Source organism: Limulus polyphemus, unplaced genomic scaffold, assembly GCF_000517525.1.
Source record: "Limulus polyphemus unplaced genomic scaffold, Limulus_polyphemus-2.1.2 Scaffold733, whole genome shotgun sequence".
In the NCBI taxonomy this organism is placed as follows: Eukaryota; Metazoa; Arthropoda; class Merostomata; order Xiphosura; family Limulidae; genus Limulus; species Limulus polyphemus.
This window is the reverse complement of record NW_013666343.1, coordinates 95,113-119,725: the sequence shown is the minus strand read 5'-3', so window position 1 is coordinate 119,725 and position 24,613 is coordinate 95,113. Positions and strand designations below refer to the sequence as shown.

Here is a 24,613-nt window from a genome sequence, read left to right as displayed (position 1 = left end):
CTACTCCAAGTTTTGAAGCAAGAGTGGGCGAAAGTCCCACAATCTAAAATTGACGAGATGATTCTCACTTCGCACGATGCTTCAAAGAATCAACAAACTCTAAGAAGCGAAAGGAAGATCTACTAGATATTAATTAAATTATAAATATATCAATTCATGTGAATATGACTGGAAAATTTCATTTTTTCTGAAAAGGTGGTGTCTAGTTACTTATGACCTCGCTGTGTTCGTCTATATGAGAGAAACAGAACGTTTAAAGTTCTTTTAAAACTATATATAGAGACATGTATATGAGAGAAGCGGGACGTTTACGATTCCTATAGAATTATATGTATGTGTGTATATATATATACATACATATGAGAGAAACGGTAAGGTTACTATTCCTGCACAACTATATATATATCTATATGTGAGAAGCAGGACAGTTGCGATTCCTATACAAGTATATATGTATATGATAGCATCCGGACTGTATCGATTCCTAAAAAAAGTATACATGTATACGAAAGAAGCAGGATGGTTACGATTAAATAGGCGATTAAATCAGCTATATAACAATAATGAATTACATATCGCTATACCGTTATCGGTCCTGGTTGTCAAATTATTATCATAACGGATAATGTCTGTGGTAATAGCACCCGAATGTATTGGTGATATCCCATCTATCAGATAAAATCCAAACGCCGATGTCAATCTAGTCAGCCGTCATGGAAAATCATAAAAAATCAATCAAATAAGGGTACGAAGCTGAGTGCTTTCACCCACAACGTCTTAGCTTCTACTGCCTTTTACTGTCTATAACCAGTTGTGAGAAGTCAGTTACTCTTAAATTTCTTAAAGTAGAAATGAACTGAAATGGATCCACCCTAGTATTTCTACTAATTAAACTCCCAACCTCCACCCTTGCAGAAAGATATCAAAATGAACTATAAAATATTCAATAGAACTAAATAGATCTATAAGATTTTAAATAGAACTATATACTCTAACTTAAAGTTCTTATACTGTTCTAACTCTCAACCTAAGTGTTCTAAGGATTTACCCCTGACGTTGGATAGTGTCATTGGCGATGGTGACACTACCCAACTTGATTGCGTTTTTAGCTTTTTGCTAGACATTGGTCTTTCTTATTCTATTTATTTTTTTGACTGCCTTATGGGCATTGTTTCAATTTTCACTTGTATTATTTTTACTCTTTATTACGTTTTACTTGTTTATGCCTTTTTAACGGTTGTTTGGTCCAGATAGCCCAGCTACTTCGCGCCATAAATCCCCAACCAACTAAAATTTTAAAGTGCAAAAATAATTTTCAAGAAGTTTTGCTTCTGAATCGCATATCAGTTTTTGTAAATACAATAAAACCGAAACAGAATCTTCTATTATCTAAATCACACAGGCGTGATTTAGCTAAACAGTGTGGCGTCCGACTACAATACGCAGGTGTGATTCATCTAAATAGCGTGGCGCTCAACTACAATACGCAGGTGTGATTTATCTAAATAGCGTGGCGCCAAACTACAATACGCAGGTGTTATCTATCTAAACAGCGTGGCGTCCGACTAAAATTTGTAGGTGTGGTTTATCTAAACAGCATGGCGCCAAACTAAAATATGTAAGTGTGATTCATCTAAACAGTGTGGCGTCCGACTACAATACGCAGGTGTGATTCATCTAAATAGCGTGGCGCCCAACTACAATACGCAGGTGAAATTTATCTAAATAGCGTTGCGCCAGAGTAAAATATGTAGGTGTGGTTTATCTAAACAGCGTGGCGCCCAACTACAATATGCAAGTGTCATTTATTTAAATAGCGTGGCGCCCGACTACAATATGCAGGCGTGATTTAGCCAAACAGTGTAGCGTCCGACTACAATACGCAGGTGTAATTTATCTAAATAGCGTGGCGCCAGAGTAAAATATGCAGGTGTGGTTTATCTAAACAGCGTGGCGTCCGACTACAATACGCAGGTGTGATTCATCTAAATAGCGTGGCGCCAGAGTAAAATATGCAGGCGTGAATTAGCTAAACAGTGTGGCGTCCGACGACAATACACAGGTGTGATTCATCTAAATAGCGTGGCGCCCAACTACAATACATAAGTGCAATTTATCTAAATAGCGTGGCGCCAGAGTAAAATATGTAAGTATTTTTTTTATCTAATCAGCGTGGCGCCCAACTACAATATGCAGGTGCCATTATTTAAACAGCGTGGCGCCCGACTACAATATGCACGTGTGACTTAGCTAAACAGTGTGGTGCACGGCATCAATGTGCAGATGTAATTTATTTATGCAAACACTGTCCGGCTCCAATATTCGGGTATTCATTGTACAAACAACGTGGTGGACAACCACAATACGCAAGAGTGATTTATGTAAACAATGTGAAGCATTACCTAAGTGTCCAAATGTAAACAGTGTGGTGTAAGACTTAAGTTTCCAGGAGGGGTTTAGTTAAATTACACCTGCGTGTAGTCATTCCAAGTCCAGTAGAGAGCTAAGAGAATCTGTGTAAATAGTACAGTTAGTGTACTGCTTAGCTTCTAGGTGGTCCAAAGCAAGAGAAATGGCATACAACTTGGGAGTGAACACAGAAACTATAGAAGCTTCAACAAACCATGGCAGAGCCCACAAAGTCATCTGATTTCGAACCATCTGTAAAAACGGAAACAGAAGAATGATTCGAAAGATGTTCGGCAAAGAGAAGATGGTACTTCCAATGAGGAGTATGTTTTCTCCTAAGATGACTCAAGGAAAGGTCACAAGTGGGGATGGTAATGAGCCATGGCAGGATGAGCTGATCATTGGACTCAGCAACGTCATCCAGTGATAGACCCAAGTCAGCTAGGTGTGCCTGGATATGAAAGCCAAAAGGAGAAATGCAAACCATCTATTCCCAAAGAGCAAAGCCCATCAGGGAATTAAGACACAACCCCAGGTAGCATGCCATTCTAAGGATCGAAGCTTGGTAGCATAAAGCAAAGAAAGTTGGGAACGTCTGAGGTGAAGAGGAGGTTCAAGGAACTCAGTGTACAGACTTTGGACCGGTGAAGTGAAGAAAATCCCCATGCAAGCCGAAGCCCCAGATGATGTACAGGGTCCAACTCTTCAAGGAAGAGGCTCTGCCAGAACCATAGACTCACATTCCATCTTGGAATGTATGAGGGCACGATAGATCTTCAGCATAGAACATCGATCCATTCCCCAAGAGGTAGAAGCGAGAACACGGAGGATGTTCAGTGCTCGTGTACACTTGACACGAAGCTGCGTAACGTGAGGAATAAAAGTCAGATTGTGGTCAACTAGAAGCCCCAAGAACTTCGTCTCAGGAACCACGGGAAGAACAACAACACCGAGACAGAGCTCAGAATCATGATGCAAATCCTGCTGGTGGCAAGAAGGATGCAAACGGTCGTAGAAGAAAAGAAGGTGAAACCATTTGCCTTGTCCAACCAAACAAGCGAATGAGAGTAGTCTGGAGCTGTTTTTCAATAAACCTCATATTCGACAACCGATAAGAAATGTGGAAGTCGTCGACATAGAGGCCGTTTGCAACAGTAGGAGGAAGCTGTTGTGTGATAGCATTGATCTTAATACTGAAAAATGTAACACTCAAGACAAAGCCCTGAGAGACTCCAAGATCCTGTGTAAAGGATTAGGACAGGGTGGAATACACATGGACTTGGAAACTCTGGTTGAGTAAAAAGTTATGAATAAAAATTGGTAAATGGCCATGTAATTCATGTAAATGGAGGTCACGCAAAATACAAAACCTCCATGTAGTGTCATAAATCTTCTCACGATCAAAGAAGATAAAAAAAGATGCTCTCTATTGAGAAATACTTCCCTGATCGAGGTTTCAAGACGAATCAAGTGGTCCATAGCAGAGTGCTGTCGACGAAAATCACATTGGGTGGGCGAGAGGAGGTTGTTTGATTCAAGGAACACTTGCATCCATAGAGGGCAAAAGCTTTTGTACATGGTGAGAGATAGACTCTGTGGGAGGCATGGAAAGATCTGTCTGCACTCCCACTGTAGCAGTGGAATAAAGTATTCTAGCATATGTCTGAGATGGAACAGGGGACTACAATTTCCGAGCCTCAAGATATATGAAATGTTGTTAATAGTGCTTAAACTCTCTACTTCGTTTTCCTCCACCCACTTAGAACAAGAACAAGAGTATGAGTGGTGGGAACCATTACAATTGACACAGTGAAGGTACAGTTGACACTCTTAGGCGTCGTAGCCTTTACTGCCACAACGAGCACACGTCAAGTAACCACGACATCTGAGAAGGTTACGAATGTAGGGCTGCACCTTACAGTTGAGATAACCTGCCTTGATAAAGACAGAAGGACGTGGAGATGTAAGCTCAAAACAAGAACCTGTATAGGCCGCATTATTTTGTCTCAACAATTACTCCACGAGAGGAATTCAAAGCAGCATGGGGAGTAACCTCAATAGGTATATCCCCGATGGATTTCGATTTCAGGAGTATGTCGCTATGTGGTGTTGTAGATGTTTCGATCAAGATGTCACCAGAATGTAACTTCTTGACTGACTTTGAAGAGCCAGCAAGCCCTTTCAATCCCTTCTGGATGAAAATAGGAGACATCTGCCCTTAAAATTTGTCAGACAGAGAATGCAAGATCAAAAACGAGAAACAGGAACAGGCTAGGGTGGTGGCTGCAGAACAGAATCTAACGGTTTTTTATGAGTTTTTGTATCTGGATTGTGGTTATCCATAACAAAGGAGAATATTAAGTGACCACTGACCCCAACCATCGTGGAGGAACGCACTACAATGCCAAACAAGGACAGTGAAGCTACTCCAGGTTTTCCTGGGCATTATATCCAAACACTAGCATCAGACACAATGTCCTCAACACCCTTTGAGAACATCGAACACAATTACTCAATTGACTCTAGCCCAGGAAGACCAGCCGATTGACCCAATGGGAGCAACCCTAAAGCCACCTGTCTACAGGAATTCAAGGCCAAAGTGATGTGTTGCAGTGCTCTTGATATAACTCAAACATCACGTTGACACCCGTCAACCACCAGGAGTCTCTCCTTCCCTTCACGGGAGGCTACACGAGGGAAACACATGGGTGGATGTTTGGATCCCAGAAGAGATAATCTGAAGAGACAAAACCTTTCCTGAAACTCACCTCGAGGGTTTTAAGATGTCAAATAATGAAAAACTAGACAAAATCTATAGGCACAAGATATAAAGTGAATATATTTGATTTTTATTGAAACTCAATAAATTGTTAGATGTTTATAACTGATTGCTATCAAAATAGAAATACACCAACTAGCACTAGGTATATTTATAAATTACTGTTACTGTAATTTGTGTGCGTCATGGTTTTTTCGATCTCTCGTACGTTACTATGACAACCTATCTAACAATAAACTATACCTACAAATCCAAATAACACAATTTCGCTTTCAGTTACAGAAATAACCATTATCGATCTGAGCTTTAAGAAGAAGAAAAAATGATTAACTAATGTTGTTTCCAAAATTATTCTTGTATGTCTATACATGTGCACACTGCTTCAGCTGTTGTATCTCGGAGCTTGTACATCAATGATAGAATATATCTTACAAAGCCTCTTAGCTGTAAACAACTTGCTCTCTTTGCCATAATTATATAGTGGATTATACTCAGTCACAGCATAAACAATTCATACTTTATATCACCTTCTGTAAAAATGAGACAAAGACAGTCACCATTCTCATGCGAGAAACAAAAAAATTACTACAGCAGCGTATTTCTTATTCTTGGAAGTAAGAACTTTCTTGTTCGTCTAAAATGTTACAAAAAACTACAGAACTTTAGACCCACATACAAGTTTTACAAAATGTCTGCAAAAAATTTTAACCACTTCCAGAGCTACAGGAGTTTATGCCTATGGACTAACGTCATATGAAGGAGAAAATTAACTGCCTTATACATCAAATGAAAATAAAGATCCAAATTATTTCGAATCTTCTAGAAGTCCCATGTAAAGCTGATTGATTGTTTTACAATTTATAATATGGGTCATACATGGGCTAAGGGCTACCATGTCCGTACTGTGAATCCAAGGATTCATGGTTCGCGGCCAGTTGCCGCAAAAGTGAGCTTCGCATTTTTAGGCCATGGGTGCCCTATAAAGATACAGTCAAATCCCACTTTTCGATAAGATGAGACTAGTCCAGAAATTGGAAATGGAAACTGTTGACTTGCAGCATTTTCTCCAGTCTATCAGTTCAAAATTAGGAACGGTAATGCACAGATAACTGTCGTGTACCTTTGCGCGAAATTGTAAGACAAACGATCAAATTATTCTGATGTACCATATTGGCCCGATGGAAATCATGGAATATAAAAAATTGAGGGTCATAACGTCCTTTTTTCAGTCCGCAAAATCAATACTATAACTGAACAGCCTACAGGTGGATTAGTTGGAAGAATTGGCGATGACCTTCAGCAAACATCTGGCGCCCATGCCTAGACAGAGCTCTCTGGACATTTAGGATTTAGGAATGCGACAGGCTAGAGTAGGGAGAAGAGGCCTGTAGTTGGCTGCGATTATAAGGAGACTATGAATTTTAAAACCTAATTATTAACTCAAAAATGTCGCCTTATAATCGGGCCAATACGGTATTCGGTTTATCAGTTTTACTGCATATTTCCACAAACTGTACACTCGGTTTCGAATATTAATGAATAAGATTTTATTCTCCACCCTAAAGTACTGTGAATAAGGACCTGTGATTATGAAGAAAATGTAAAACGTAAATCCCTGTTGTTGCTTTTATGTCGACTAATGTGTCAAGTGCCTGGCATAGCACTATGGCTAAGGCTCTCGGTTTGAAATCTGCAGGTCGCGGATTCGAACCCGCTGCCTAACATGCTAACCCTTTTAGCCTTGGGAACGTTATAATGTAAGTTTGAATCACACTTTTTTTTTGGCGAAAAATAGCCCAATAGTTGGCGGTGGGTGGTGTTTACTAGCTGCCTTCGATCTAGTCTTTCATACTAAATTAGGGACGGTTACCTGGAGAGCAGATGAGCGTCACCAGGCATCTGCCAGAGAGTCGCCAACGATTTTTCAGCATCCACGGTACCCCAACGGTCGTAGTGACTTCAGCACTAAATAAAAAACAAAGTTACCATAAAACCATTTACAGCCCCGCAAGTGGAAAGTATTAGAGTGACGGGGTTATAATAAAATTATCTGGTTTATTCTACTTATGAGCTGTGTGTGGTCAGATGATTAGCGTGCTGGACTGGGAATCGAAACGTCCGGGGTTTGAGGACGCTATATGTTGCTGAATCATTTCACATTTTCAACTGTATACCCATTATAAAAGTGACTATCATTCTCGTTACTTAGTTAAAAGTAGTCACTTAAGCAGAGCACGGGTGCTACCGACTGGATGCTTCCCTCTGGTCGGTAGTTAAGAATTAGGGCTAGTTTACCTATACAAAGACTTGAGCTGTATAAGAAGTGTATCATGTTATTGCTGAAACATAAAATACCCGTTGTACCTGGACTATACAAGCACTTGAGTTGTACAAGAAGTGTATCAACTTAGTGCTGAAACATAAAATACCTGTTGTACCTAAACTATACAAAGAACTTGAGCTGCACAAGAAGCATGTCAAGTGAAAATGATTGCCCATTTTCACAAAATTAAGGATCAGCGGTAATTGTAAGAATTTCAAATATGTTTCTACAATACAAAATTAATGATAGCCTAGAAAATGTGAAACCTTTGCGTTCTAGCCTTCTTATAAGCTATAAATCAAGTATCACCATACATACTCAAGTTTTATTTATGGAACTTTAACAGTTCTCACCTAGTGGTCACACAAATTGACATGAAAAATGGTCACAATAAACATAGTAAGCATGTTGGTTGTAAAAGTTCCAAGTTATGGACGTTAAAATAAGTCAGCTAACTATACAATAACCATGTATAGATGGAAAGCTGGAGAGTTTTAAAGTTGTGCAATGAATGAATGTAAATATGTGCCTATCTATATTTTAAAACTACACAAAACCAGATTCCAAACCCAACAACACATTCTCGATTATCGATCTATCCGGAGTGACGAGAGCAGAATAAAGTTTATATCGATCTATCCGGAATGACAAAAGCTGGATAAAGCTTACATCGATCTATCCGGAGTGACAAAAGCTGAATAAAGCTTACATCAATCTATCCGGAATGACAAAAGCTGGATAAAGCTTACATCGATCTATCCGGAGTGACAAAAGCTGAATAAAGCTTACATCAATCTATCCGGAGTGACAAAAGCTGAATAAAGCTTACATCGATCTATCCGGAGTGACAAAAGCTGGATAAAGCTTACATCGATCTATCCGGAGTGACAAAAGCTGAATAAAGCTTACATCGATCTATCCGGAGTGACAAAAGCTGAATAAAGCTTACATCGATCTATCCGGAGTGACAAAAGCTGAATAAAGCTTACATCAATCTATCCGGAGTGACAAAAGCTGGATAAAGCTTACATCGATCTATCCGGAGTGACAAAAGCTGAATAAAGCTTACATCGATCTATCCGGAGTGACAAAAGCTGAATAAAGCTTACATCGATCTATCCGGAGTGACAAAAGCTGAATAAAGTTTAAAAGTTATTTACGAGTAGATGTTTTGTTGTAATGAATGTTTCTGTTGTAAGCTGTCCAAGGTTTGCAGTTGATGTATACAACTAATTAAATTAGAAGAGAAATTCTTGAAATAAATAAAAACGCTCAGAAACTCACCCAACGTCAAGAGTAAACCGCAAGTTCCTATACCCAAAAAACTTTTTATTTTCTCTTCAGACTGTTCCATACCTCGTTCCATAATGGCTTAAATAAGCTACATGAAAAACATATTCAGATGTGAATATAACCATAGAACAAAATATGTTACAACGACCTCTTTTTCCGGTATATATTTCGAATTTATTTCTTATAACTTTTCTTTGTTTGCAGTGTTTCTTATTTCTCGATTGTTAAATCAGCTCATTGAACACAAAGGGACGTCTCATGGTGGATACTTTCCAGTATTATATTTACCAGAACCGAGCTGCGCTTCGTTTACATTCTGGAAATCACCATAGAACGTGTGTGTTCAAGCAAGATATAGTTTCGTGAAGCTACGTTAACTTTTAATTAGTTATACCTGAGAAAATCAAGATGATGCAACAGAAAGTTCGGGCTGGATACCTAGAAAACTCATAATATCATTAGCGGTAAGAACTAGAAGAACTGGTAAAGCTATGTATGAATAATATGAGCAGTGGACCAATATTTTCTTTGATGTATACGTCAGATCTGAGGTTCGAGGTACGGATGAAGACGAATGCAACATATGAACCGTATTAATGACATTTTGCATACTAACTATAATCAGGTTGAGTGTAAAAAGGAAATCTGCTATTTGTTTAATAATTAGAGCGCTATCATGCAAGTTGCTATTCTCACAGCTCTACTGAAATGATTATATACAAAAACTTAAAAAAAGCAACAGTTCAAGGCATCTTCAAGGTTTGTCGCGTTATCTATATTGTAGCTGGATGTGGGATGATTATCGTGTTCCTACACTATTAGTAAAAAAGGAATAAAGCCAAACTTGGTATATTAAATTCCCTTCCTAGTACCGGAATAACCAGATAGTTTGGGATAGAATTTATCAAAATTTCATAAATATTTATTCGATCTAACAAAATAGAAGATATGCCAATGAGTCAATGAGTGGTGCATTTGGGTTAAAATATCTTTTTATTTCGTGAATGTAAGGCGTGATTAATATCTAGAATAAACAAACGTTTACTTGTGTTCGTAACATGTGGGGGGTTAAAACCTGCCAAGTCTATGGAACTTGCTGGAAGACGACTATAGAATTAACTAGTATATTTTTGTAAGAACGTGAGATTGATAAATCGTTTGAAGATTACAGCCATACTTCATATGTGACAGTTTAAGCTAAGATTTGCATCTCACTAAAATACTTTTTCTCGGGAGTTAACTCAAAATGTAGACATCAAAACCACTATATACGCATGACCTTTGTTCATCTTCAAACTATATTAAAGACCATCTAGATTTGCATAATGCATACTTAACTCAAATAAAAAAATATTGTTTCAGGAAATATTATCAGGTGTTACTGAGATTAGAAAAACTACGGATGAACCAACAAACCGATGAGAATACATGGTTCTTAACTTCTCATGACACGAAGCTGGAATAAGTTTGGGTCATTTTTCAAGAAAAATAACAGATTCACAAATATCCAATACGCAGTCACCTGCAAGCTGTTTGCTGATGTTGCGAACTTGCATGTAGAAATGCAGTTTTGATTGTTGGTAATGTTTGCTAGGTTTATAATAGAGGAATTTAATCTAGCTTCCGAACATATTTTACTAATAGTTAGTAAAGATAATCATGGCAAGCTTCACCATCTTCGGTCTAGTACAGCCAGTAAAAAGGTTTTGAAATATTTATGTAACATAAATAATTGAATTTTTCTCAATACTTCTACGGCTGTGAAACATAAGAAAAACGAGTAATGTGCTGAATTACTATTCTTTTCGATGGCTTTCTTTATCTTGAAAATCATTTGCAAGTATTCTGAAGGAATTTTCTCAAGGCACGTTTAAGAACTTTGAAGTAGTAATTGTTTGATTTTCTTCACGATAACATTATTTTGCTTTTTTTCCCTTAGTGTCAGCTCAACATACAGCATTGTTCGGATTCCTGAATAATAATTCTGCCTTTAGCGTCAGTGTTTCACAAAACATTGTTAGGATTCCTGTGTAATTAATATTAATTTCCGATCAGAGCAAAACTGAAAATCAACCTGGCAATAGCTAATTAAATGAACATTTGTTAGATTTCTATTTATAAAGATTGGATGCATTGTTTCATCATTAGGGTGCCCTCGCTGTTAACGATATTTTTCAGCCGTAATCCCAATAATATCTCACGAGGTTCAGAAAGCTTTGGAGATGTAGGTTAAGCCTAAGTATATATTTTAAACTAAATATTGAAAATAACCTTTCTAATGAAAGTATACTGAAGGTATAACAATGTAACCTTTGTAGCACAAATGTTTTTTCACGATCAAAATCAAACCAGTAGTTTTGCTTTTTCTACATAGCCTAACATGAAGTTATGGTCTGTATTAAAAAAGAAAAGTCTCTTATTTCTGGTATCAGTCATGTTTAGCTGTCGCAAAGTGTGTAGAATTCCATTATGGTATCAAATCGCTCTTAAACTTATACATGGCAGATGTTTGACAAATAAAAACATCCTTTTCAAAGAGTAAAACTACCACGTCACTGAAAGGAAATACCTTTTATTACAGCAACTTTTCGACCTTCCTACTGTGGCCGTCGTCAGGCTTAAAAATGACTGTATAAAATATAAGCAATAATATGTTGTTCTGAAATGTTCTATCTCTGCTGCGATCTATACTAGCTATAGCCTACGCCTACCTACAAATTTTTGACTGTTCTTATCCCAATGGTATCTTTATAGTATTAGTTTTCGTCTGAACATTTATAGGTTGCACGAACGTAAGACAGATGTTACATTCACGCGAAACATTGTTCGTGAATTTACTTACCTTTCTTTTTGGAGATATAACGTTTTTGCGATTGATATAAGAGAATTAATGAAACAAAGTAACCGCTTTATAAATTGTAATTACGTTTAAAGTATGATAGGCTATTTTTTAGGAAGTTATGAATGGTCTTTGCTAGTTAAAGATTAGTTATCATTTTATAAATATGGGTATTTTGTGAAAGTGATTTTCAGATATTTTACTGTGAAAGAGGGTCAACATTTATTGAACAATCATTCTGGTCCTTACAGACAGGATACGTTACAAAATGAAGGACAAATCAGAACAGAAGATGAGCCGTGGGGTCGTTATTAAGTTACTACCAATCCTACTGTACATTGTTCAAAACGTAGCCCAAGAGTTGGCGGTGGATGATGTTGACTAGCTGCCTTCCCTCTAGTCTATTACTGCTAAATTAGAGATGGCTAGCGCAGATAGCCCTCATATAGCTTGGTGCGAAATTAAAACCAAAACAATCTTATTTAGAAAATTGACAATATATTGATTCTTTTAAGCAATAAAATGGAACACACATTACTAAAACGTTATCAGAAAAATGCTTATTTTAAAGTAATCACTGGCGGAGAGGTGGGGCTGTTTCAAATGGCACTCATTAATTTTCATATGGAAAATGAAGTTGATAAATATTCAATTATTCTAACCATTCTCATTAATAGAAGTTAGAATAATTTTAGTACAACAGGTTACCGAAATGTTATTAGAAGAAACACATAGTTAATTTAAATTAAAATACAGTAAAATCTAAAAATACTGCGTGACATAAGCCTGACTAAAACCAACTGGAATTGTTGAAGTTTAAGGAGAATATGAACTTTAGAAAAAAATAGAGGTCAATAATTAGAAACAGAAAAGAATAAATAAAAATCCTAGGACAATTTTCAAGTAAAAACTCATTCTTTTCTGCCTCCTCTAACTTAATGAGTAAATAAAAAAGGTAACTTAAACTTTTGGGAGAATGAATGGTGTTTTTCAGCCCGTATAAAAAGAAATAATCTTTTGATTATTATGTTCATAATTAAACTGTCACCTATACTTAGCCAGTTACCCAAGTTTATAAGCGAGTTTAAACAAGATGTTGTCATAAGTATTTCCAGCTGTAATATAAAATAATTTTCTTTGTGTTGACATAACGTGCTGCCCCAATTCTATATAAGTTTTATTATGTAGATATATGCACCTAGGAATTCTAGATTACGTATGTAACGAGTTCTAAATTACATCAAGTTCTAATTAACTTCATTTAAGTGAGTTGCTCTAGCACAACGCAAGATTTTTTTTTGATGGTGGAGAAAAGGTATGTATTAAATACATTATTATAAACGCGTCGGAATCTACACTAACCTGTAAAATTTCTGGATTCCCTTCACTGTGTATTGACGCCGAAAATGTAACATGGCATTGTATACTATCATATATCGTTTGAAAAGTGACTTCTAGAAGTTTCTTGCGTAAAGCTCGATAAGTTAAGTATAACGTTGAACCTTACGCATACAATATTCAGTTAAAATCTTATATGCTGAATTCCCAATCCATCAAACTCGTCATAAAATCGCTAGTAACATTCAGAGAGGAAAAAAAAACTGAAAAAAAAGTTTCATCTCCTCATCACATGAACTATTAAATTAGAGACTGATACTTGTTGGAAGGAATTGATCTGTCAGATAACAATTTTAAAACAAACAAACGAAGAGTGAAAAATATATCAACACCTAGAGTGACTCTAAATCCCAATTTTGTAGTAGTTTTGAAACAAGCAATCACTGTTTTCAGAATTTTAATTAGAACAAAAAAAAAATGTGAAAATATATATTTTAATTTATAATGAAAAATATTTTTGTTGTTTTTCTTTTCTTTTCGTTATTTTAAATTTCCCTTTTCTGGCAGAAATAATTAGTCAGATTAAAAGAAAAGTTCACACACGTAAGATGGCTCTCTAGGTATACTCCTGTCTATCAAAGTAAACTCCAGAACGCATGAAAAATCCTGGTATTATACTTTCCTACATTATACAAAATGTATCAGCGGTAGGCTTAGATTTAGTTTATTTAATTAAACTTATCTGTAACATGTAGCAATAACACTTATTACGGTGCTAACCGTAATTTTAATTTTCATTTTTAATAGATGTTTTTTAGATATAATCATAAAAATTTTACAAATTAAAGTTCAAGGAATACTTAGAATTTTAAAGTACATCAGAAAAGACAAAGATGTATCATTAAGACTTGATTCCAAATTTCTAATTAATAATGTTCCCTTTATTATCCCAAACGTTCTTTTGTTCCATGCTGAGCAAAGGATGCTGAAGTTTTTATCGCAAGATGTCCTGTTATACATATTGTTTTCGTTGGTAAAAGAGTAGCCCAAGAGTTGGCGGTGGGTGGTGATGACTAGCTGTCTTCCCTCTAGTCTTACACTGCTAAATTAGGGACGTCTAACGCAGATAGCCCTCGTGTAGCTTTGCGCGAAATTAAAAACAAACAAACAATACATATTGTTGACGTAAATATTAGAATGATTTTCTTAGTTCCATTTGAGATTTTCTTTCATTCGAACTGCTAGGTGGCGCACCGTGTAACCGATATTTTGTTTGTAGTTAAGCACAAAGCTGCACAAGGGGCTATCTATGCTCTGCCCACCACGGGTATCGAAACCAGGTTTCTAGCGTTGTAAGTCCGCAGACATACCGCTGTGCCACTGAACGACGTGTAACCAATATAAACCTATTTACAACAGGTATATGTACATCTCGTATGACCACCAAAGTGTTAGAATAAAATGTTTCACTTTGAAAAACCAACAACATTTAATGCGTAATTGAGGTCTAAAGATGATTTTCAGTGAAATGTGTAGATATAAAGATTTTATTGGTTAGACATTTAGAATCAAGCCTAAAATATATCTCTTCGTATTTTCCTCATTATGTTCCATTCATGTGTAAGGATAGATTGTCCATGCTAACTTTGTTAGTTTAGGGTTGTTCAGTTTTCACTGATATAAAAAGACCATCGTAGGAGTGTAGATAAACTGGTTCCATATCATTGTTGATAACATTATTGTTTGACTGCAGAAATTCAATACTTTTTGGTTTGCAAATTTTCGTTTCAGCAAGTATTTTGGAGTCTTTCCGTTGTATGTAATGGTTTATGATCATATGGTTAGTTGTGGCTGACTTTTGAAGCTTTGTACCGTCAGTTTCGGTTTGTGTTTTAGTGAACGCTCCTCAAGGAGCTGTAAAGAGAAACGTTGAGTGTAATTACATAAAAACGACATTTTATTTCTGGTATTAATATACTATTTGTTGTGTGTAGTAATCAACAATAGACGTGAAATGTGACTGCAGTAGTGACAAACAAAATACCATTTTCAAGTCTAACAAAACTGATTAAAATTACATATAACTGCAGATATGTTTTCTCACATTCTCGTTAATTTGTGCATTGCGTATTTCGAATTAGAAATTGCGTATATCAAAATGCATTTCAGATTGATCTTGTAACTCAACAATACAATATTTTATCCCTACATTCCTCTTAAGAATTCTTGGAAGGTGGCTGAAAACAGAGAAATTCATCTTGAGTGTCGTGGACGCCAATCCATCCGTAATCCGCAGCAGCGGGTATTTCAATGACCAAACTTTGGTCAAAAGATGCTATTTTTACATACCTCTGATATAAAATCCGAGATTGAAAAATTACGATAAATTTGAGAAGAAAACTTCTTCAGTCAACCGTGATTTTAAGTCAGCAATCTTATAACGTCAATAATCGGTTTCGATACCCGTGGTTGGCAGAGCACGAGTAGCCCAATGTGTAGCTTTGTGCTTAACAATAACAATCAACTAACCTAATTCACCATTTCAAGTCCGTCAGAACTAATAGTACAAGAAGAAGCAGTTCTTGTGCTACTAACCCTGATGGGAGTAAAATGCTGAAACTTTGGCTGAAATAAAAAAAAACAATTATCATTATCTGGAGAGTAAAGGTCGTTGTTTATTTAGCTTTATTACCGAAGTGTCTAAATCTCTCCAACGTGCACTACAAAGCTCTGTCTCTTCACTATATATAATTCCACTTATATGTTAGTATCCACTCTCACCTTCTGGTGGTAACTTCTGTTATTTGTTAGTGTAACTACATATTTTTATTAGGCAAAATCAACTTAACCTCCACATTCGTATCCCATTATTCACTTTTTGTGTTCAACTACATTCTCTTACTACAGTGGAAAAAGTAATCTTTCAATTTTGCTCATTCATTCAATCTGCAGAGCAGCGATTAGTATTTATATTTAATTTTTGCAATTCATTTACCTCATTTAACATCTCATGCATTGGATAATTTATAGATGAAATTGGAGAATCTAAGAGTTAGTATTTTCTACTCTTTAAGTTTTTTTTTCTAAAGATATATTACCTCTGATCAGACACCTGTTTTATCTCTTTACAACACAGACAAACCCAAGGTTGACATAAGCTTGGGATTGAACCAGAATTCTTGGACGGTAGCTGAAGACAGAGAAATTCATCTTCAGTGTCAAGTGGATGCCAATCCTTCCGTAGTCCGCAGCGGTTGGTATTTCAATGACCAAATTCTTCACAACAATGCAATACAAGGAATCATCATTCACAACCTAACGTTAATGATCCAGCGAGTGCAGCGCCATCACAGCGGTCGTTACCGATGTTTTGCTAATAACGTTGAAGGAAGAGGCGAGAGTGAAAATAGAGCAATCAAAGTAGAATGTAAGTCTTTTATTCATTATTACACCAAATATGCTCGCCCTATCAGCCGTGGGGGCGTTATAATGCGACGGTCAATCCCACTATTAGTTGGTAAAAGAGTAGCCTAAGAGTTGGCGGTGGGTGGTGATGACTAGCTGCCTTCCCTCTAGTCTTACACTGCTAAATTAGAGACGGCTAGTGCAAATAGCCCTCGTGTAGGTTTGCGCGAAATTCAAAAACAAACAATCATTCATTATTACTTCGTTCCTTTGTATATATGAACTTCAGAAAATAGCGTTTGTTTCAATAAAGTAATAATGTAAAATTTTAATTTAATAGAAGTCGTCAAAGATATTTCATGTTATTATAAAAATGCTTGTCTTATAGATGATCTTAAATTAGGTGTGGAAATATTGTGATCAACTTCTTTTAAAAGGATGCTTGTATCATAAATTATCTTAAATGTTTAGTTTGTGTACAATTATTATAATCATCTTCAGTTAAATTATAATATATAATATATTATAATAACTAATATATTATAATAACTATAATACTTGTATTATAAATGATCTTCTGTGGTTTACTTTGTGTAAAGATATTAGAAACTTATCTTAAAAGGATATTTGTATTTTGCTTATAATACCATAAAACTATATAATCATTTACGTCCAAACTTAACAAGGAACGTTAAAATTAAGTTTGATTTTCAAATACTTAAAGCACAATTACAATCAGTTTAATACAGAAGGAAAAGATAGGAGTATTCTTTACAATTACAACATGTAAAGTTATAAAAGGTAGTTATACTTTTGAATTTTATTTCTTACATATCTATACTTAAGTTAACCACAAAAACAAAAAAATATATATCAATAACTATAAAACAACTTTTTGAGAGATTTTAAAAATTAAATGTATAAAATGAAAATAACAAATGTCATACACACACAACTATATATATATATATATGTAGCATCATACATAATATTTTTACTGAATAAACATTTCACACTATAAACTTAATACAATGCTAATAAATATCAACTTAACCCTTTCGTATTTCCAAGAACCAAGAGAAATGGGGGAATTTGACGAAACATCAAATATTTATATTTCAATGATCTTATTGCATATTTTATGAATAAATGCCCCACAAACTATATATCTCTCTCGACTGATTAGGTCTTTATCAAGTTTATCAGCTTACCCCTCAGTTTGGGCCCGTTCAGACCACACGGTGCTTGGTCGAATGAATTATTGTTAAATGAAATTTATTAAGTTTAAATCATGTATGCAAACAATTAAACCAAAAATGGGCTGGGCGTGACCAGATAGATACCTTGCTCGCATTATGAATCCGATAGTTCGTTTCTTGTGGTTGAATGTCGCATAAACGCGCTCCGCAATTTTTAATACTGTAGGTGCTTCTAAAAAAATGTGGTGAAATTCCACTATTCCTTGGGACAGGAGTAGCTCAAGAGTTGGTGATAGGTGATGTTGACTAGCTGTCTTTCCTCTGGTGTCTTAGTTCAAATCTTGATAAACTTTGCGAGAAAATTCTGAAACAAAGAAACCAAAAAAAATAACATTCTGAAAATATTGAACAATACATAATAATATTTTTCTATAGAATTATAGTAATGGTCATTCATAAAAGATAATTCGACTTACTTTATCATTAAGTATTTTTAAAATTACACATACCTTCGCTATTTTAGAAATATGTAAATATAATAGAAAAAATTATGAGACGATCTCTTCTTGTGAATACAATAGGATAAAATACGTTTCTTGAGTTCTCGTAAGCTGCTGAACAGATAAAACAAAATTTGCTTGATACATTTAAAGGCAGTAGCATAAAGGAATTTTAATGTATTTATGGCTATAAAAAAATCATATTTGCATTCGATTTTTATTCTCAGATTAGATAACTGCCAAAGTTCCATCCAAGTTGTTGCAATCTCCTAAAAAAGAATGAAATGTAATTTTGCACATTAGATACATCCAGTGTTATTAAACAGCATAACAACATGAAATTGTGTAAATACGGGAAATACGCACAAGTATACGTTATTAAATATTTTAATGTACTTAACCTCCCTAAAAAATAAACAAATAAAAAACAATATTAACTGGCACTGGGGAGTTTCAAAGTTTTGAATAGCTTGGAAATATTTTTGAATCTGATAATGGCAGAAGGTTCAAGAAACGTGGCTTGAAATTTAAATATTTACTATCTGAAAACTGAAGACCATTAGGGGATCGTTCTTATTGTACAAATTTAACTTTGCAAAATATGATGTAGCATAAGTGGTTAAAAGTCTAGTTATGTTCAGTAGAAAATTAGAATACACATATAAATAAAAAACTTCATTTTGTTTACATATATGGCAAGACATCGGGGGTCATGACGTATTGAATCAACGCGTTGTGGCACTGTAAAAATAGATAGACAACGGAGTCACAGGGTATTGACTCATCGCATTGTCTAAATAGCCAATAAGATTGTATTAATTCTTGTTAGGCCTCATATATTTTAGAATATTTTAAAACGCTTAAAATATGTGGCTTAGCAAAAATTACAATGGTCTTATTGGCTACATCGACAACCAAAAAGTCATGACCCCGCTGGCTATCGATTTACGGGGATATAACGTGTTGATCCAACGCGTTGGATCCATACATTACGGTTATGTATATGGTAGCCAACATAACCATAACGCGTTAATCCGAAACGTAGCCGAACACCGACAATGCGTTGAGTCATCTTATGGCTCCGTTGGGTACCATCTACAGGACCATAACGTGTTGATCCAACACGTAGTTGAGAAATTCGGCAGCGCGTTGAACCAATCGTTGTGTCTCCAATGGCTTGCCTTATGCGTAAATAATATAACGTTATACGAATTACCATGAGAAAATTCATAGGTAACTTGATGTTGAGAGCAAATGACGAATAAATAGTTTAAAGGGCCTCTCCACCACTTCCTACCATTGAAGCGGATAATTTATTCATTTCAAAGGACATCATAACGATAGAAAGACATAGATTCATAGAGACTTCAACAAATATTCAGAGTCCCAGTTAAAAGTTTAAAATAATTAAATATAGACGAGTGTTAAAGACACTTTTTTTATGAAGACTGTGTCAAGGTTATTTTATAGTTAATACTGCCATGCTTCAGACAATTTCCAAATGGGTAAAGTACAGTTTTCAGAAATCATGGTCTTTCTGAAAATTGTAAATGATGCAGATTAAGTGGTATGTAATAGCAATGTTTGTGATATGTTACTGATATATCATGGCCATCTTTGTGATCTGTTGCTGATATGTCATAGCCAACTTTTTGATACCTTACTGTTATATCCTAGCCTGATCTGTTGCTGAAGAAAATGGGAATGTCATCCTATAATAAGAGAAATAATTTGTTTAACAGAGGTTCAATGACTTTACACTTGTAATGTGTTGTGTTCGATCTCTTCATATTCTTTAATGTGTGATTCTGTAACTTCTTTTGTCTTTAAAGTCACCCTCACTTATAGATAAAGGAAAAGGCTGTTGAATTTTCGAGAATGATATTGCATTTCATTTTTCACACATATATTACTCCAAAAAGAGTATGATAGTCAATATTTGTTCTATAACTCACGACATAATATTACTAGAAAAAATATGTAAATGTGTGCGTATTTAATTGTTCACTACTGTAAATATTGCAGAATCGCACATTGAAGAGTATGAAGAAATCAAACAAAACATTACAATGTTTAATTGTTTACTACTGTAACTATTGCAGAATTACACACCATACAGAGTATGAAAAAATTAAACACAATAAATTACAGTGTTTATTTGGTATCTACTGTAACTATTGCAGAATTGCACACCATAGCGTATGGAGAGATCGAATACAATAAACTTGCGTACTAATATAACTGTGAAAATTAATAGAAGCGCCATCTGTGGAAATTCGTTGTTCCATTGTCGTATATACTTATTTTTAATTTTAGTGCGGTGTTTGGTTTGTTTTCAAACTTTCAACTTTCGTTTTTTGGACAAAAGAATAACGCATAACCAATAAAAGATTTCCGTTTCGCTTTGTACGCGTTAATATTGTATTTCAAAACTTATGAGAGATAAAACACAAGAAACAAATATATTTTCTCAAGACTTGTGATGATAACTTTAAAAGTTAGATTATGCATGTATAACGACGGAATGACAACTAGCCTTTGTTTCTCTCTGATACGAGAAGATGTTGACAAGAATTCTTCTAACACGATCCATCGACTTATGAAAAATGTTCCATTGTTGGCGACACTTTCAAGGAAGAAAATACTTCCGCTTGTCTTGCATAAAAACTATTTATTAATCGGCGATGATATACTCTATCTTTGAGCTAGAAATCTTGCATTTTGTCAAATACCGCTTGTTTAAGTTGCCTCAGCTGTCAGAGATAACACTTTATTAACAACATGAAGAATAAGCCGACTTTAAAGCTGCTAGATCGTCACTTTTGTAAACATTAATCTTTACACAGCTGTGTCATACTTCTAAAGCAACCATAATGTCCTGAAATAATGATAAATTTTGAAATGAATAGACAGATTCGCTTTTAATTATTAAAATTTTAATATATCTAGCTTAAAATAATCGAATAAGACAAGACATGCAAATGAAAAACAAAAACACAGAAAAAAACGAAGAAAATATTTCAATTTTGTAATGATAACAAACGTATTATAATTATTTTTCTTTGAGCAAAGGTTCGTCAGGCAGTATGAATGTCTGGAACATATCATACAGACGTCTCATATACAACTCCAACGGGAATGTGCTGATACGCTGAAATATCACCTTCCACCTGCCAATATGAACTATCAACCTTGTATTCAAAATGAGTCACTTAGACCATACAACCTTTAAACCTAGTTGTACAAGGAAACCACACATCTAGCATTAACTTCATAACCCAATGATTTAATAATATTTCAGAACTGTAGGTCACACATGTATTGTGAGCAGGTTTTTTATTTTGTTTAATTGTTTGTAATTAAGCACAAAGCTACACAATGGGCTAGCTGTGCTCTGCCCACCACGGGTATCGAAACCCGGATTCTAGCGTTGTAAGTCCGCAGACATACCGCTGTGCCACTGGGGGGCATTGTGCACAGGAAACCCATGCTGTTTAATTTCATTAATGGGCTGCAACCAATAAGCCACCCTTTAAGTTTGATCATGCATTAGTGACAGGAGACAAATAACACCAGAAACTTACTTGGCCAACTCAGAGCACTCTGACACATTGGAAACGCTGCCTGAAATTTCACTACACTTGAGAGCTACTTTGCTTCTTATTACTAGTTGTGTACTAACGGTTGGTGGAAAATTTGAGTAACAATTCCTAGGCAGTGAGTAGCGCCAGAGCACATCAACACTTTCTGAAAATGTATTTTCCCAATCAATCTGGTGTGATATAGTGTAAATAAGTTTAGAATTGTATCGATCCTTACGATAACTGACACCCGAATATACTTTCAAATAAATATTCAAACAGTTATATTTCCTTTAGTGTTTTCTTAATGATGATTATGCTTATTATTATGGCCTAGCATAGCCTGGTGGTTAGGACACTAGATTCGCAATCTGTGAATCGCGGGTCCGAATCGTACCACCGAGCATACTCGCCCTTTCAGCCGTTGGAGTGTTATAATGTGATAATTTATCCCACTGCTCATTTGTAAATAGTAACCCAAGAGTTGACAGTGTGTGGCGTTGAATAGCTTCTCCTTTCTAGTCTATCATTTATAAATGAGGGATGGTTGTCACAGATAGTCATCGAGTAGGTTTGCGCGAATTAAAAAGAAACTTATTATTGTGTTTTCGTTTTTATAAGAATACAAAAATTCTACCAAATTTTAATTATTCATTATATATTTTGTTCTTCAGTTTCTCCTATCTGTCGTCAAGACCAGAAGATAGCGTATGGTGTTGCAGTTAACGAGACTGCTTACATCACATGTGAAGTTGAGGCTGATCCTCCTGACGTCACTTTCCGTTGGAGTTTCAACTCTTCCCGATTAGGCCAGGAGTTACTGACCCATTCCTCAGAGGGCCTCAAAAGCATGGCTTCCTTCACTGCGAAAACAAAACACGAATATTCAGCGCTATACTGCTGGGGTAGAAACCGTGTTGGGATGCAGCGGAAACCATGCGTGTTTTCAGTGATCTTTATTGGTAAATACAGAATTTGTGATTACAAGCCATTGTCCATTCACCAACTTTGTATACTTGTGTATAACCTTAAAAGATGCATGATTTTTTCTAATACGTTAATTTGTTCGAATTTTGGAGGATAAGTAGTTCTATGTTTTGTGTAATCTAACATCTTTATGTTTAGATCTCATAAAAATTTGCTTTATGTTCTAAATATCTTCTTATTTTATTCGGTTTAATAATTATTAAAATTACACGTTTTTCATAAAATCAGGCTGCATTACTTAAGTCAGATACCAAGAGTAAACACTTACAGTAATAAAAAAGTTAAAATGGAAAGATAGATTTATAAAGCTACATTATCTCCCCACAGACGGAAAACAGACTAAAAATATAGGATGCGCGTTATCATTCGGACTGGTTTCTTTCTTAAAAGTCACTGATAAAAATACAACGATAAAGATCAAGTTTCGATACATGTGTTGGACATGGCAAAAATAGCCCATTTAGTAACTTTGTGCTTAACAACAAACAAAGAAAAAAGTATTCAGAACACTGTATTGAATTTTTTTCCATTAACCTTGATTTTGCCAAATTGTAAATACGAAAACGGCGTGGATATATTTAGACACAATTTTTTAAGATTTCATTAAGCTCATCGCGCTTTACTTGCTCATTCACAATAAATATCAAAAGAAAAAATATTTTAAATTATTGACCCAGTATCTTTCTTTATGTGTATCCATTCTTGGATTGGAAGGAACCACAGATCTGGAATAAAATAAATGAATGGTTTTAAGTAATTGTAATTTTTTCTATAGGAATAGCATAGAAAGCATTAGCCAACTCCTCACATAAAGATGATTTCTAGAGATACAGTCACAGTAGTTAGTCTTTCTAATGTGACTCTAGAGACACCGCAGTCCCTACTTTCTACCATCATGCACTTATGACTTTGTCTGTTTGTTTGTGTCATGAAGAAATCATAGTTGTTCACCTCACAGACACTATCAATATTACCCAAAGAAAAGAAAACATGAACGATAGCAATAGTGGGTTATACAGAGAGTAATATCTGAACATCATATAATGAATGAATGAAAGTAATAGACGACTATACAGAGTGTAATATTTGAACATCATATAATGAATGAAAGTAATAGACGAACATACAGAGTGTAATATTTGAACATCATATAATGAATGAAACTAATAGACGAACATACAGAGAGTAATATCTGAACATCATATAATGAATGAATGAAAGTAATAGACGACTATACAGAGTGTAATATTTGAACATCATATAATGAATGAAAGTAATAGACGACATACAGAGTGTAATATTTGAACATCATATAATGAATGAAACTAATAGACGAACATACAGAGTGTATATATTTGAACATCATATAATGAATGTAAGTAATAGACGAACATACAGAGTGTAATATTTGAACATCATATAATGAATGAAAGTAATAGACGAACATACAGAGTGTATATATTTGAACATCATATAATGAATGAAAGTAATAGACGACCATACAGAGTGTAACATTTGAACATCATATAATGAATGGAAGTAATAAACGACCATACAGAGTGTGATATTTTTATTTTAAAATCATGCAAGACGTCTTTTATAATTTTTGATACTTTCGTAAATCATTAAGAAATATGGTACAATTTTCCGTTTTTGTTACTATCAGAATACCTCATAAAAAGGTAGGTTTTTTCACCTCATATTGCATTAAGCTCAAAATCTTTAAAAATCAAATCACAACCGATAAATGAGGTACTAAATATAATTTACATACTCTGAGCGTGTGAACGTTTTTCTATGTTCTAGACGCGTCAGCTTCTTTTCTATGTTTCGCCCGAGTGAGTTTCTGTCCGGTGCTCTGGGCTTATGAATTCTTTTTCCATATTCTGATCATCTGAGATTCTGTTCCATGTACTTGGCACGTGATCTTATGTTCGTTTTCTAGGCACGTGAGCTATTC

General features: G+C 35.1%; 1 protein-coding gene across 4 annotated transcripts in view; it reads left to right on the top strand.

The window, feature by feature from the left end:
- Window positions 1-24,613, top strand: part of LOC106460240 (nephrin-like) — a 139,847-nt gene that overhangs the window by 78,374 nt on the left and 36,860 nt on the right. For all 4 annotated transcript variants that reach the window (XM_022386904.1, XM_022386903.1, XM_022386906.1 and 1 more), the window contains exons 7-8: window positions 16,118-16,408; window positions 22,341-22,628. In XM_022386904.1, coding sequence (XP_022242612.1) covers window positions 16,118-16,408; window positions 22,341-22,628 — 579 coding nt within the window. The remainder of the gene's footprint in view (window positions 1-16,117; window positions 16,409-22,340; window positions 22,629-24,613) is intronic.